Source organism: Talpa europaea (assembly GCF_964194135.1).
Source record: "Talpa europaea genome assembly, chromosome: 4".
Lineage (NCBI taxonomy): Eukaryota > Metazoa > Chordata > Mammalia > Eulipotyphla > Talpidae > Talpa > Talpa europaea.
The window spans coordinates 49,601,863-49,616,805 of record NC_140070.1 but is presented as its reverse complement, the minus strand read 5'-3'; the positions used below and the strand labels follow the sequence as shown (position 1 = coordinate 49,616,805).

The 14,943-nt window shown below is 56.5% G+C and overlaps 1 protein-coding gene across 1 annotated transcript in view; it reads right to left on the bottom strand.

Moving 5' to 3' along the window:
* ESYT3 (extended synaptotagmin 3) overlaps positions 1 to 14,943 on the bottom strand; it is a gene marked incomplete at both ends in the record, with an annotated part of 43,210 nt that overhangs the window by 13,746 nt on the left and 14,521 nt on the right. Inside the window, 9 exons of the mRNA XM_084231165.1 lie at positions 666 to 748; positions 1,423 to 1,593; positions 3,497 to 3,617; positions 5,030 to 5,085; positions 5,545 to 5,634; positions 6,556 to 6,622; positions 8,187 to 8,263; positions 9,504 to 9,638; positions 11,160 to 11,201. Coding sequence (XP_084087291.1) covers positions 666 to 748; positions 1,423 to 1,593; positions 3,497 to 3,617; positions 5,030 to 5,085; positions 5,545 to 5,634; positions 6,556 to 6,622; positions 8,187 to 8,263; positions 9,504 to 9,638; positions 11,160 to 11,201 — 842 coding nt within the window. The remainder of the gene's footprint in view (positions 1 to 665; positions 749 to 1,422; positions 1,594 to 3,496; positions 3,618 to 5,029; positions 5,086 to 5,544; positions 5,635 to 6,555; positions 6,623 to 8,186; positions 8,264 to 9,503; positions 9,639 to 11,159; positions 11,202 to 14,943) is intronic.

The window sequence follows — 14,943 nt, the reverse complement described above, 5'->3', positions numbered from 1 at the left end:
GGGAAGACGAATCAAACTTGACAGGTCTCTCCCAGCTGCTCTCCCACTCACACAGTGGACATGAACACACAGGTCAGCACACATGGGTCCCATTCAGTTTTTAAAGCTGCAGAATATTCTGTAGTTGGCAGCGGCGAATTTACACATTCAGCCATGTCCTGTGAGGCTGGACGTCATGTTTCCAGCTTCTGGGGTTGCTACTACACGTCCCTCTGCAATGAGCATTTCACACTGAATGCGCCTATTTTCTAGGAGATTCTGGAAGTAGGACTGCTGGACCAACGGACATTTAATTTGAAATTTCGATAGCCAGCCACACCCAGAGCGCGGGGCTAGACTTCCTTGAGGCTGGGCACTGGACCACGCCAGTCTTGCCCCCTGCCCACTCCTCCAAATGGGGGCTCTGGGTTCATTATCAGGAGTACAGAAAACTGGTATACACGATATACCACGATATACAAATCTTGGGGTCTTCTCTGTACCAGCTCCGGGCTGGGCGCCTGGGAGACACCAGAAAGGTCTGGGACTGGAATGTGGAATGATGGGCCCAGTTGCTGGCACAGTCGCTGTGAGCAACCAGCGCCGTTGCAGGTCACTGAGAGGTGAGAACGGGCCCGACCCAGCAGCCCCAGGGAGGGAAGCTGCCCCAGGCGCACCCCCCTCACCTGCCCAGGAAGTCATCCCTGTCAGGATCCTCGTCATACAGGTCCACCTCCAAGTCCTGCCCAGGGACTTCGTGGACTATGAGCTGCAAGGAGAGAGGTGCGCTGAGCCACACGCCACAGTGACTGATGAAGCCGGCTCCAAGCATGACCCAAGGGGAGCCAAACTCCAGCTCCACCACCTGCCGCCTCAGAGTCAGGGCCTCTGCTGGAGAAGCCCACCTGGGAGAAGAGAGTGATGCTGGCTCCCTTCCCTGCGGGGCAGGGGGAGGGTCAGAGACCAGCCATGCCAAGTCCTTGGCCTGCTGAGTGCTCAGGCGCTGTGTGAGCTGCGAGGGGCCTGGGACGTTCAGCGCACCTTCCCGAGCACGGAACAGGCAGAGGGGACTGTGGTGGAACTGGGGGAAGAACTTCACCCTCCTGGTGTCCAGCAATGTCAGGGGTGGCTGAGAAGGTTGAGGCAACTGCCTCTGAGGTTCTCTTTTATTTTCAAATATTCCCTCCGAGCTGACGGTGGTGGGGACGGGCGGTAGGATCTGTCTATACACCAGCCCTTCGTAGGCTAGGTGGGCCCTCGCAGCCCCCCTGCAAGCCAGATGGACATGGGAAGCAGGAATTACTCAGTCCTGCCTGCCTTCCCCAAGACCCACTCCACTGGCCCTGTGTTGCCCCTTGGGGATATGAGGACCCTGGGAGCAAGGCCTCCCTTGTCTGTGCCCAGCATGCCACACTGGATCCAAGAGCAGCCAAGGAGACTCACCTCAAACACCTCATTCCAGGTGGGGTTTAAGTCCTTGTAGATGGTCCTGCTCCGGAAATGCTGCAGGCCAATGCTGACTTTGGCATAGGGGTCTGACTTGCCTCGAATGCCCAGGAAGTGGTCCATCTGGGCCAGCTTCTCTGCCTCCAGCAAGTGGACTCTGATCACCCCCTGGAAGATACCCCAGCCCGGGGTCACAGCTGCCTGGGCTGTGCCAGCCCTGAGGCTGGCAACAGCAGAGCCAAGCCCTCAGGCATCCCTCCAGCTCCGCCAACTCTACTCCATGGTCTGGATGGAGAGACGGTGGCCAAAACCATCAGTCTCCCACCTAAGGCCAAGGAGCAGGGTTCAGCGCTCTGCCCACTGTGTCACAGAGCCCGGCCCATCCTGGCCTGCTTGACCCTCCCTGCCTCCGACCTGCCGTGTGAGCGCCACTCCTCCTGCTGCCTGAGGGTCCTTCTGCATTCCAGCCCTTCTCCATGACCTGCATGCAGACTACGTTCCAATGTCATTTCCTCCCCATGTCCAGGCGCCACAGCCCAGGGGTGTGGCCTGCTACTGGCAGTGGGTCCCTGTGCTCACCAAGGCCTCAGCACTGAGTCTCACCCGCCAGCCTCACACTCTGGCCTGTGTCGCCAGACAGAACAGAGCACAAGTATTAGGAATAACTGCTCAGGAGCTATTTGGCCTCCTGCCCACAACCTTTTGCTTGCCATATCAGTAAAGACATAGGCATTCATCCTTTAGCCCGGCAATTCCTCTTCTAGGAATCTGTCCGAAGCTTGGCAAAAAACAGAAAGACATTGCAAGGCTATTTGAAATGGCAGAAGACCAGCCACACCTGTCCATCGATAGGGATCAGTTAAATGAACTAGAGCAGATTCACACCCGGCGTCCTACGCAGCGGCAAGAATGAGCGCAGGGCCTCTCACTGTCATGGAGTGGTCCCCACGCCACGGTAGAGGGAGACTGTAGCGTGCTGCTCAAAGAAAGGGGAAGGTGGCTCTGAGCAAACACATGCTCGTGACCATCCGTCCATATGAAAAAGACTCGGTAAAAAAACGCCAGGACTTAGAGGGTGGACGTGGAGCCCGGCTGGCAGGCAGGCTCATGAGAAGCCGGACTCCTTAAAATCTGTTTTCCATGTTGGAATTTGGAAGCGTGCAAATATTTTACCTGATTGCAAAAGGAAGTTCAGGTAAAAATTACATACCCATTTCCAGAAATAGAGAATGGATTGAACAAATCACTAAATACTCAGAGCTGGTCGTCATCGCAGCTGGAGAGGGACTGTTGCGGGTGAATTTCAACCGCAGACACGCGCCAGGTGTCTCCAGTGGGATCCACCCAAAGGACAGGGGCTTTCAGCTGCTAGGGTGGACGTTGCGCTGGACGGTTATTCCGAGTCAAGCGTGCAGCGGGATAAAGCCAGCCCGTATTAGGGGAGGCCGCGAGGCCTATGTGCTGCCTGCCCAGCCTCACCCGACCCCGCCTCGCGTGGCCTGACTGGGCGGGCGCCTCACACTGGCATGGGTGGTGAAAGTGGGTCCTTTTCCCTTTCCCAAGGCCCTGGCTCCATCCCGGAGGGGCTCAGGCCCACAGTCAGGTCACCAGCTTCAGGGAGGCCGTGTGGCTCTCCTTGGGGGTTACCTGTGGAGGGTGCAGGCTGGGCAGGGGCAGTGGGCTGAGGACTGAGGAAGCCCCAGGTCCTGGATCAACCACACACTCTCCCCGGCAGACCCCAAGGAATCTTCCTGCCAACAAATGATGGAGCGGGGGGCTCCCCACCCTGAAGGGAATATGGGGCTCTGCAGTTTCCAAGGGGGCCACCATCCCCAACCCAAGCTCTGTGAGGGGGACCCGGATCTGGGAAGGAATGCCACCTGGGCTCTGCTCCTCCCTGGATGGGTGACTTTGGGGAAGCCCTTCCACCTTCCTGGGATGCAGCCTTCGCCCAGTAAAATGGGGATGCTCTGGCCTCCCGGGGCACTATCTGTAATGCGCTCCCCACGTGAGCCTGTCGGTCCCCAACGCTGCACCCAGCGCTGTGGGCCGGTGCGCCGCGGGTACTCACGCAGGGCAGTGGGAAGCGCAGGTTGGTCACGTCCAGACCCTTCTTCACGGGCACAGTCACCCGGTTGGGCAGCACCAGGTGGGCAGCGATGAGGTCCTCCAGGAGGCTGTCAGACACCTCGCTGGGGAGGGCAGACACGACGAGCTGAGCTGCAGAGGGGGCACTACCTCCCCTCCCCATCCCAGGAGCTGGCACCAGGAGCAAAGCTGAGGGCGGGGGCGCTGCCCATGGCCCAGAAGTCCAGCCCTGACCCCAGCCTGCCCGCATGGGATGAGAGAGGGGGTGTATATTTAATAGCCCCTGACCTCCCAGCCCCCGGCGCTGCTGTGTTCTTCTCTGAGGCCGCCCAGCAGGGAGCTAAGAGCTCTGAGCAGGCGCCTGTGTTAGAATCTTGGCTTGCGCCCCACGAGCTGTGTGACCCCAGGTGAATCACTAACCCTGCCTCTCAGTTTCCTCAGTTCTAAAATGGGGACTCAAAGCTTCCCTCCGCGGGCTGTGGGAAGGATGAGTCCATGGTGCCAAGGGCTGAGGACGGTGCCCGCTCTGCAGCAGATGCTGGGTCTCTGAGCTACTGCAGTGCTTCTCCCCGAAAGCACCCAAAATTCACATGCTGCCCACGCCATCTCCCCAGCACTAGGAGACAGACAAGATGTGGCACAGCACTGGCACACAGTAGGTGCTCAGAAAATACTTTCTGAATGAAAGAATACGTGACCAGACTGCTTGTGGCCAGAGGTCAGCAGGACAGCCCCAGCGAGTCAATGCGTGGCCCTCCCTGGGCAGGGGTGGGGGGGGGGCAGCTGTTGAGCCTGGCAACTAGCTGGCATGCACCCCTTAGGTCCAGCTGTTTCTCCTCCCAGGAGGTGCCTCTTCATGGGGCTGGAGTTCTCTGCTCCTCTGGGGGGCCATGCCTCAGAGCAGCCCTCCAGCCCCAGAAGGTAGGGTATTGCAGACCAGCTCCTCCTCTCTGGCCTCTGCTAGGACAGCCCCCGTCAACCGCCAGTGTTTGCAGCCATGCTGGGGCTAGGCCCCAGGGCTTCTCACTGAGCATGGGCATTCGGGTTGAGGGTGTAATGAGGAAAGGGTGTAATGAGCCCTCTGCGCCACCACCACCGTCACCACCCCAAGACAGAGGAACTCGGCTCCTGTGGACCGGGAAGCCCAGAGGGGCACCGTCACTTGTCTCATGTCACACAGTTGCTCGGCCGGCCAGGCCCCAGAGCCTTGCTTTCCTCGCATTAGCCCGCAGGCCACCTGTCGGACATCTCTAACCAGAGCCACTCTCCCTGCTGCCCCTCAACGTGTGTGCACGCACACGCATGTGCACCCGTGTTCCCGGTGCTGTGCCCACCCGCAGAGGCCAGGCACACTTCAGTGGCCACCCCTGCTCCAAAAATACCAACACTTCTCTCCCCCACCACAGGGGTGGGGGGGTTCCATGTTGACCCCCATTCCTCAAATGGGGAATCGGGGAGGGCACTGCCCTGGAGGCCCCACGCTCTGATCTGCCTGGTGGCGCTCACTGGCACTTACTTGATTCCTGGCGCATCCAGCAGGTTGGTCAGGCCTGTCCAGTTGATCTGCAGATGCTGCGGGGCAGGTTGGAAGGAATCAGAAACCAGGGGCTGAGAACCCTCTGCCAGTGCCTCACACCCACCCGCGTGGAGAACCCAGCCTGCTCGGGGGATGCCCTCTGTAGGGGAGCCACGCAGGTTAGGGCCCTCCGTGCGCTACTCAGGATGGGCCGGGGCTGTCAGACCTGCTGCTTCCCGGCAGTCCACGTGGTCCTGGACCAGCCCTGCCTGGGGGAGGCCTGCTACGGACCCCAGGTCAGATGCCTGAGCGACCTTGGCAAGTCACTAAGTCGCTTTCTGAGCGGTTTTCTAGTCTTGGGGAGGGTAGGGCCAAGTACCGACGCTGCCTTGAGGAGCGATGAGACAAGGAGCGTGGAGGGCCCGGGTAGAAGGGGGCTTACGCAGTGTCCATTCTTGGGCGCAAAGCCAGCGCCTGGGGCCCACACCAAGGGCTTACCCGGCCCTGAGACTCACCGGCTTTTGCAGGAAGAACACAGTCACGGCTCCCACAAAGGGCTTGTCCACCAGGAGCGGCTCCAGGATGACCCTCAGGGTGCCGTGTAACTGGATGGGCACAGAGGGCCTGTGAGGGTCCTCGGCCTCCCTTTTTCCCGCTCCTGCTGTGCTCAGCTGAGGCCACTGGGGTCTCTCATTCATGCCCATGCCACCCCCAAATATGAGAGGCACCTGCTGTCACAGCAGAGACCACACCTGGGGGTCAAAGCCCGGACACCACTGTATGCTTGACCGGTTACCAGGGGCCGTCACCAGCGCCCCCTCGGCTACACTCGCCTGGGGCCCACAGCTCTAGGCTAGCCCAGCCAGCAAGGACCCAGCTGTGGTTTCCAGCTCCAGCTCAGCTCACCTCCACCCACCTCAGGGTCTAATTCCTGGCTCTGCCCCACTTTTTTTTTTTTTTTAAGATTTATTTATTTCTAAATATTTATTTATTTATTTGTACAAGCACTGGGTACAGTCAGAAGCGCAGGAGGGCAAGAGAATTCACCAGAGCCAGAGCGGGGGGCAGAGCAGGCAGAAGGACCGAAGGACACTGCTGAGGGGAGCAGCGGGCGGCAGGAGAGGTCTGCGCGCCATGTGGGACCCTCCTCCGGTGGCCGGGGAGCAGCCGGGGATCGAACCGGTTCTGCAGAGGCTGCGGGCAGCTTCGCAACCCAGCGCTCAACCACTGCGCCACCAGGGAGGCCCATCTCTGCCCCACTTCTTAAATAAGCCCCTCACTTCTGGGGCAGCAAAAGCCTGTCCAGAATCTTTGCAAACACAGGTAAGTGTGGAGAGAGCCAAGGGTCTGAGCAGCAGGTCTGTGAAGCCCAGCCCCCTCTTCCTGGCCCTGCCAGCTCAGCCCTGCAGCCTCTCATTATTAGCAGCCTCCATCTTTGCTGCCACAGCCCCTCTGCAGCCTGCTCCAGCTCGGGCCTGCTTCCCCGACCCTTACCCGGGGGGTGACTCCTATGGGGCCCCACCCACCTGGATCCCGTTCACACCAGCCTGTATCTTCTGCAGCTCCACGCTGATCTCACAGTCCCCAATGTAACTGGAAGTGGGGTGAGACAAGAGGTGGGGGCGGGTCCACTGCTCAGAGAAGTGGAAGAACCCACCCGGCATCGCTCAACCCAATTCCAGGTGGCCGGCCGCCGAGGCTGAACCCCGTGCCACCTGATTATGACCTCCCTCCGGCTCTGTGCAAACACTGACCCAGGCCCGCACCCCAGGAGACAGCCCCCCAGGTGCCCAAATCCAGGCACATCCCCACTGACCACGAGGGCAGTGACTCAGGCACCACCTCAGCCCATGACACCCACCTGGATGGGAGGGTGAAGGAGGGGCTCTCAGCAAACACGCTGCCCATTTCTCTGCACCACAGTGCCCTGGCCCCCCCTCTAGGCAGGCCTCTCCCTGACGACGCAGAGCAGCCTGTGGAGGCTGGGTTATATGCTGGGGGTGTGGAGGTGGGCCACGGTAGCAAGGGCTTAGGCTGCAAGGACAGGTGCAGGCTGGCAGCTCTGGCCAAGTGGGCACAATGAGCCTAGAATGGGTGCACGTAGGGGTACAGATCAGAAGACCCTGTCAACGGGCTGAAGCATTAGACTACTGGGAAGGAGCGGGGGAGGATGGCTACCAAATATCTGCAGGATATAGGCAGATTTCATATGTCACAGGAATGCTGAGTGCCCCCTGAAGCGGGGGAAGAAGAAGGGGAGACTTGGGGACCCAAGGGCTGCCTGAGCTGACTGGGAAGCTGGGTAGGTGGGCAGATGATCTCAGCATGCCTCAATGATTCATATAAGATCTTGTGGCAGAATCTTGGCGCCAGGAGCACCTGATAGCCCATCGCCATCCCAACACACTAGAGGATCAGACCCCAAGTAGGGACAGGTGTTTCCAGAGCCGATGCCTGTCTTGTCAGTGTGCTCTTAATGCCAGCCTCTGGGCTAAGGACAGGAAATATGAGACACAGGAAAGGAACGGCCACATTCTGGAGCCTCACAAGTTGATCCTTTGTCCCTTAACGTATAATTCAAATCTCACCACCTCCAGGAAGACTTCCTGGGTTGAATCTCCCTTCTTTCCAACTCAGATCCATTACAAACCTCATTTGAAAGAGGTGCTCTTGCCCAACCCACTGAAGTGGTCACTTGTGTGTCTGCATCCTCTAGTTTTTCTGAGGAGCCAGAGAGTTCAGTTCTCCTACTTCTCACAGCTAGTGTTCAGGAGAGTTCCCTGGGCCTCACAAGTCCCTACATCTTGTCACACTTGCTCCAACTTGCTACATGCTCGCTGTGGCAGCTGGTCTGACCTTCCAGGTGACCTACCAGGTCCTCACACCCAGAGCCTGCCTGTTGTCTGGTCTGATGGTAGAAGCCAGGTTTGGCTGAGGGACCAGAATGCAGCAGGTCCCCTGGACCTGTCATTTCTCCATTCATCCTCCGTGTACTCTTCCCCATCCCTGCTTCCGTGCCCCAGCCTGGGGGGAGGAGGTGTGCCATAAGGGCTTTCACACCCCAAGTTAAAGCATCATATACGCTACTCCATCTTCAACATGGCTGTTGGCCCCACATGTCTCCCTGTTCCCCACTCACTCCACAGGCAGGGCTCACCATATCTGCAAGTCCAGGACCACCTGCCTCGGGTTGCGCTTGTCAGTGTGCGCCTTGACGCCATTGACCCTGGGGCACTGGAAGAGAAGCGGGACGTCAGCCTGTAGCTACTGTACCAGGTTCTCCTGACATTCAAAATCATCCTTAGGATCTGCCACCTCCAGCCCTGCTTCTGCTGCCAGCAGGGGATGGCTTTCCAGCCCACCACATCCCAAAGGCATCACCACCACAGAAGCAGCTTGGCTGAGCCAGGCTCTGCAGGCTTACTGTCTCTTAAAGCCAATGGAAACATCAGCCCCTTCAGGAAGTCTTCCCTGACTGCCATAGGCCCCACACCCCTACACTCCGGAACTCATGTATCTACATCATCTGAGTATACGGCCATATAGTCATCCATGGCTGTATGTGTCTGTCTTCACAACGGGATGGCAATCTTCCAGAGGCAGGGTTATGGACACACCCATCTGTCTACAAGGCCTTACTCATGGCCGTGCTCAGTCATGCGTGAATGAGACAAGGGATGAACAAATGGATCCACAGAGACTGGGATAAGCTTTTCCTGGCAGAGCCTGTGTGGTATAAATCAGAATCTCTAGGGCCCAATGCAGGGCCCACTCAGGGGGCTAGCAGGACATGGCTGGGCAAAGGCCTAGGGCTGGCAGATGACTCTCAGCAGACTGGACCCTGACACCAGAGCGGACCAGATGCCAATGCCTCTATTTACCAGGTGATGGACATCACAGAGGGTGGGGGTGCATTTTCAGATAATCAAAATAAGATTCCATCAGTGGTCCTTCAGGACAGGAGCAGGGGACACAGTGGGTAAAACGGGACAGCTCAGGACAGCCTGACATTAGGTATGTTAAATACAAAATCTTTTCTCCTGGGTCACCTATTCATCTTCATACTGTCTGCCAGAATCAACCCATCAGAAGGGAATTAAACACTTCTTCCAGGCCCCAACTGTCTCACTCCTCGAAGGAAAGATCTCCTAGCCCATGCCGGCTAGCCAGCAGGACGTGCGCACCTCTGCATCTGCCTGGCTTCGATCACACCATGTTTCAAAACTTGCTCAAGGGAAGTTGTTCTATGAGAGTCAGGCGTCCTTAGAACCTGGATGTTCTAGGACAGTGAACAGTGGTGCTGGACTAGGGGGTGAGGGGTCCCCACAAAGGTTAAAAGGCTGAGAAGTGCAGGGGGGGCCAGCCCGCCCCGCCATGAGGTCCAGTGGGTAGCTTTAGCCAGGCGGCTGAGGTGCCAAGGGAGGAGACAGAACAGTGCGTGGCAGGTCCAGCTCCCTCACTGGCTGGCACTGACCTTCTGCCCAAAGTAGAGTTTGGTGAAGGTGAAGGTCCTCAGGTGGACACTCTTCTCCCGGATCTTGGGCTCAAGTTTCTCCCGGAACTTGTTTTCCATAATCATGCTTAGGTAGGGCCAGGTCTGGGAGATGATCTGTGAGGACAGGAAGCGGCCCTTGGTAGCCAGGTCTGCGGCCCCTGCCCCAGCCCCAGGGCTGCCCAGGACAGTGTGCTGAGTCTGCAGCCTGGCACCAGGGTAGCGTCTTATTGGCAGCACCCGCCTGCCCGCCCACCCCGCGCCTCTCCAGCCGCCTATCAAACACTGGGATTTTCATGCTTGCACAGCCTTTTGGCTCTGTGCTAAAACATAAGTTATCTAAATCTATACTTGGGTGCAAACTAGAAGCGGCTGTGCCAGAGGTTGAAGGGAAAAAAAAATCCTCAAAAGAGAAGCTTATTTCCTGTACATTTAATTTTTTCCTAGCACTCAGAAAAGGCTGCTTTTGGCCGATTTCTGTAGAGTGACTCACGGCCCTGGTCTGGGAAGCAAGCACGGGACCCGGGAAGGAGCGTGGCAGAGAGCTGCAGCCGGTGATCGGAGCGGGAAGGCGGCTGGCCCAGCCAGCTGATATGGACAAGGACTTCTCCCACTTCCCTCTCTGGGCCTGGAAGCTTGGCTGAGGGGTGTCGCTTGGGTGTGTTTCATCTACACAAGCTATTCCCCATTCATGCTGAGGGAGGGGGCCTCGTCTCTAATGCCTTGTGTGGGCTTCTGCCTGTTAACTGGTACAAAAAGGATGGCACGTGTGCAGGGAGCTGTGAACTTGCTCACAGACACGTGGGAAGAAGCCAACTTTGTGGGAATAGGATGAGGTTTATCCAGATGCCCTGGGCCCGGCGTTCATCCACAGAATCCAGCTACTCCTCTCAAAGGCAATCTACTTCCTCCAGTTTTACTTAGAGGTTGGGAAGCTTTGCTCCACGTGACAGTGATATTTTTGGGTGCGATCAAGGCCGTCAGGAAGTTCTTTCATACCAAGCCTATTCCTGCTAGGGGTTAAGCAGAGTCCAGGGGCCTCTCCCACATGACCCAGCAACAGTCACAGTGATGTACTGCGGAGCTCATGTGTACCAGGCCGGGTACTGCGCTAATTACCTCACTAATCCTCACAACCACAATTATTCCCATTGCACATGAGGAACCAGCTCTGAGACATTGGGCAACCTCTCCAAGGCTGCACAGCAGGCTGATCTGGACAGGGAACCAGGCAAAATCCAGCCTCTGTTGTCGGGACCACAGCCTTCTTTCCCAAAGGAAGCAATGATCTTGGGCTGCCCAGCCCTGAGAGGCTGCCATTTTCTCTATGATTCTCTACCTTTTCTATTTTTTTACTTCAGCTAATCATTCATTTCACAATTGCAAGAATTTTAAGCAGAGAGTCATTGTCTGGTGATGAGAAAAACCTGAGTGTGGGAAGGGTGAGAGGCAGGCAGAAGACCAGCACCCCAGTGTCAGAGGGCCACTTCTGGCCCTCCGGGACAAGGCTATTGCCGGAACCACCTCTTTCTGTGCACAGCAGGTCCCCATTCAGACTGGCAGGACTCCGCAGAGGGCTGTGGGGCAGTGGGTGGAGGGGGGAAGCCTGGAGTAAGGTCAGCCCCGCCCTGGCCTTACCTTGTTGGCCCACTCGACCCGCTCCACATCCGGAAAGTGGATCTAAGGAACAGAAACCCAGAGGGGAAATTAGACTCAAGCCATGCCTACCCTTGGGAATCAGGCAGGTGGCACGGGAGCCACTCCAACCCCAAGCACCCCTGCTCTTCCTCCCCGTCTGCTCGGAACACCCGCTGGGCACTGGGACCTGGTGACTCACAGCCCTGCCTTCAGTGGGTGCACCCTCCAGTGGGGTAGGTGGCAAGTAACCAGATGGCACCAAGCTCAGGGCTTCATGTGGGTGTGTCTGGGCCCATGGGCAGAGCTCAGGACTCCAGTGCTGCTTCATCCCTTGTTTCTAGCCCCCCCAACCCCCCACCCCTAGCCCCGCAGGCTGCAAGGGGGCGGGACTGGGCCTCATTTGTATATGAAGCATTAGAGGCACAGAAGCCCCTAACTTGGGCCTGAGTTGGGGGTAACACCTGAGTTCACTCTTGAAATCCTATCCCTCTCATTTTATTCCATGGCCTCTTTATTTGTCCTCTGCCTCTGTAGAGAATCCAAAGGTAACGTTCGCCACTGAAAGGCCTCAAAGGGCATCATGTCACGGTCACTGGCCACTGTATGGTGGAGGTGCCGAGGGGCCACCCCTGCTCACCCAAACCTTAGTCCTTCCCCAGCAGCCATGTCCTATAGTCACACAGCAGAATTTCATCTCAGCCCTCAGCACTGGGCCTGTTGGCTGAGTCTTCCCCTTATCAGGGATGTGGCAGGAGTTCAGGAGGTAAGGTGACAACACTATTGGCTAACCTTTACATCACATGCTTGATTTTGGGGGTGTTAACCCCCTCCCCGCAAAGGTCTCAGACTCCAAATATGACTGTGGAGCTTCTCATTCCAGCAACCCCCACCTCACCTCCTCAACTCCTACCACTGAAAGGTTTCCTGGAACAAACAGAAGAGTAACAGGGTGCTGGCACCTGGCACGAAACAGTAAAATGGAAATGCTGGCCACCACTGTCTCTGTGCCCAAGGCCCCTGAGCATGAGGTCAGACTGAGATCCCTCTCACAGTGGGCCTTGGCCCTTCCAAGGTGGAGAAAGGGCCTGTCCTTTCCATCCGCGGTCAGAAGGCTCACTGCCCAGGGATGGGGTAGGTGCGGCCACGTCTCACACATTTGTGTACACCTGCCAAGGGCCAGGCCATAGGCCGGCTGCAGGGAGGCCCTGAGGGCCCAGCGCTGACCCTGACCAAGACCACTCACCATTCCCAAAGGAGGGGACAGAGCAATTTAATTTTCTTAGAAGCACAAATTTTAAGAGCCTTGAGAGGTCAGTGGGGCTCAGCGCGTCTAAGTACCAGGTATCATGGCCTTATTCCAGCTCCAGGCAGTGGCCTGAACTTAAGAGGAAGGGAAGATACTGCCTGGTTCCGAGGGGGAGCTGGTCCAGTCCCCAGGAACAGCGGCAAGTGATGGGGATGAAATCCTGGGGAAAAGGGGCAGGAGCTAGACTCAGCCCAAGCAGTTCAGCTGGGGGGCAGCCTGTCACCACACATTCCCTTGGCTCAGGTCCCAAGCAGGCTTCCAGGCCGGTGGAGGGCGAGGTCCTCCCCTGCTCCCACTACACTGCCCAGCAACACGGTAAAAACTCACCCACAAGGGTCCTGAAGGGGGCCCAGGCCTCAGCCCTCAGACTCTCCCCCCAGTTCAAAATTTCGGTCAGCCACCTTGACCTTTTCTGTCCCCAACAAAGGCCTGCACATACCATTCCTTGGGTTTAAACCTATTTCCCAGACTCCCCTTTGACTGCTTCAGTCATCACCATCTTAGACATCACTTCTTCCCAGCAGTCTTTCTAGATCTCTCAAGGCAGGGATCTGTGTCCCTGTGAGGTGTCTGCTGGTTCTCCATTACAGAATTCGGCACACCTTGTAGCGCCACTTGCCCTTCCTGCTTGCTCCGGACTCGACTGGAAGCGCTGGTGGGCTGACTCAGGCTCCAGCCCTCTTCACGCCTGTGCCTGGCATGTTAATGTCTTAATAAGCATGTGTGGAATGAAAGCATGAATTAATGCGAGGCTCTTGCCCTCAAGGAGCTCCAGGCTGCTGCAGGAGACAGGCAGGACCAGCACCAAGGCAGGGGAGGGGACACCCACAGAGGAGAGGATCTGGATGCAGCTTGGCTCCCCCAGCACCTCTGTTCCTCTTCTGCCCAAACCTGCAGCCTGGACCCCTCACTCTCCTCTTTCCATCCCACCCCTGGCACATCTCAGTGCATACCGCTCCCGATCTCCTCGCACACCCTCCTGCTCCGGGGGTTCCTGCCCCTGGGAGCTGAGTTCTGAGCCTCTGGTCCCTAGTAAGGCCCAACCCTGGCCATATGGGGGAACTGGTCAGACGAAGATTCCCAAGCTGCCTCACGCCTACTGAAACAGGACCCAGGCTGGGCCACCAACTGATTTTTAACAAGCTCCTGGCATGACTCAGGAGTTTACTCAGGGTTAGATGCGTGATATCAGTGACCAGGCACCCTCATTCACCTGACAGAGAGGATGCTGGGATGCCCAAGGTTCACACTCATGAGATCTTCATGGCTCCTGTGGCTGCCTATGCCTGTATCTAAGGTTCCTTCCTAAGATATTCCTCCACACAGTGAGTGAATACCCTGAGAGGGCAGCAATTTGGACCAAGAAAAGAAAGGACCATCAACCCACGCCACCCTGCTTTAGGTACCCTACGATCCTGCCTTGGCCTGAATCTCAGCCCCTGTCCGCACTGCCCAGTGAGGGCCACCTGTCTGTGACTGCCTCTGAAGGGGTTCGGAACAGGGAATGAATGAAATCAGAGACTGATACTGTGGGGCCCACTTGTGCCCAATGTATCCCCTGTTGGACGGACACATTTGTCTGTTCCTCCATTAGAATTAGCCTGGAGGCAAAACTTGCAAGCTGACCACAGGCATACAGCAGGGGAGGGGAGAGCACAAGGGACTGTGGAGGTGGATCATGGATGCTATGGGGGTGAGAGAACTATGGGACTGCAGCTGAGAGGAGAAATCAAATGCTGTCCAAAAACTGACAATGTTGTAAAAAAATAAAATTCAAAAACTCATTTTTTTTCAATCTTTCCTATCCCAAATTCTCAGTTATTCTACATTTATCTATTGGCTTTATAGTTCAACGTTTGCATTTGGCTCTTCAACCTCTCAAAATTTTTTTTTGTAGGCAGTGAGATAGGGATACATTTTTACCTCTCTCTACATTCTAAAGCAATTTTCAACGTCACGCAATTTTCAACATCATGTGCCTGTGCACAGAATCCATCTTTCCTCCTGACTTGTAAAGCTACTCGCCTCATTAACCAGCTTCTCACGGACACTGTGGTGCTGACTTCATTGGTGTATCTGTTCCTGGGCCAGCACCCAGGAACACTAAGACCTGGGGCAAGGTGACACCCCCTCTTTGTTTATCTATTTCAAAGTGATTTAAATAATAGTAGGTATTTATACTTCCTTGTGAATTTTATAATGATTTGCCATTCTTCAAAAAAAATCCTCTGGGATTTTATTTATTTTTAAGATTTTATTTACGCATACAGAACTGGGGTGCACGTCAGAGGTGTGGGAGGTGAGATGATTAACCAGAGACAGAGTGAGAACAAGCAGATCTACTGAAATACACTGCTGAGGGGAGCAGCGAGACAGGAGAGGTCTGCTGTGCCATGTAAGTCACCTCCCTGGCCAGGGATCAAACTCATGCCACAGTGGCTGGCAGTAGCTTGATAGCACTGAGACTTAACCCCTGCA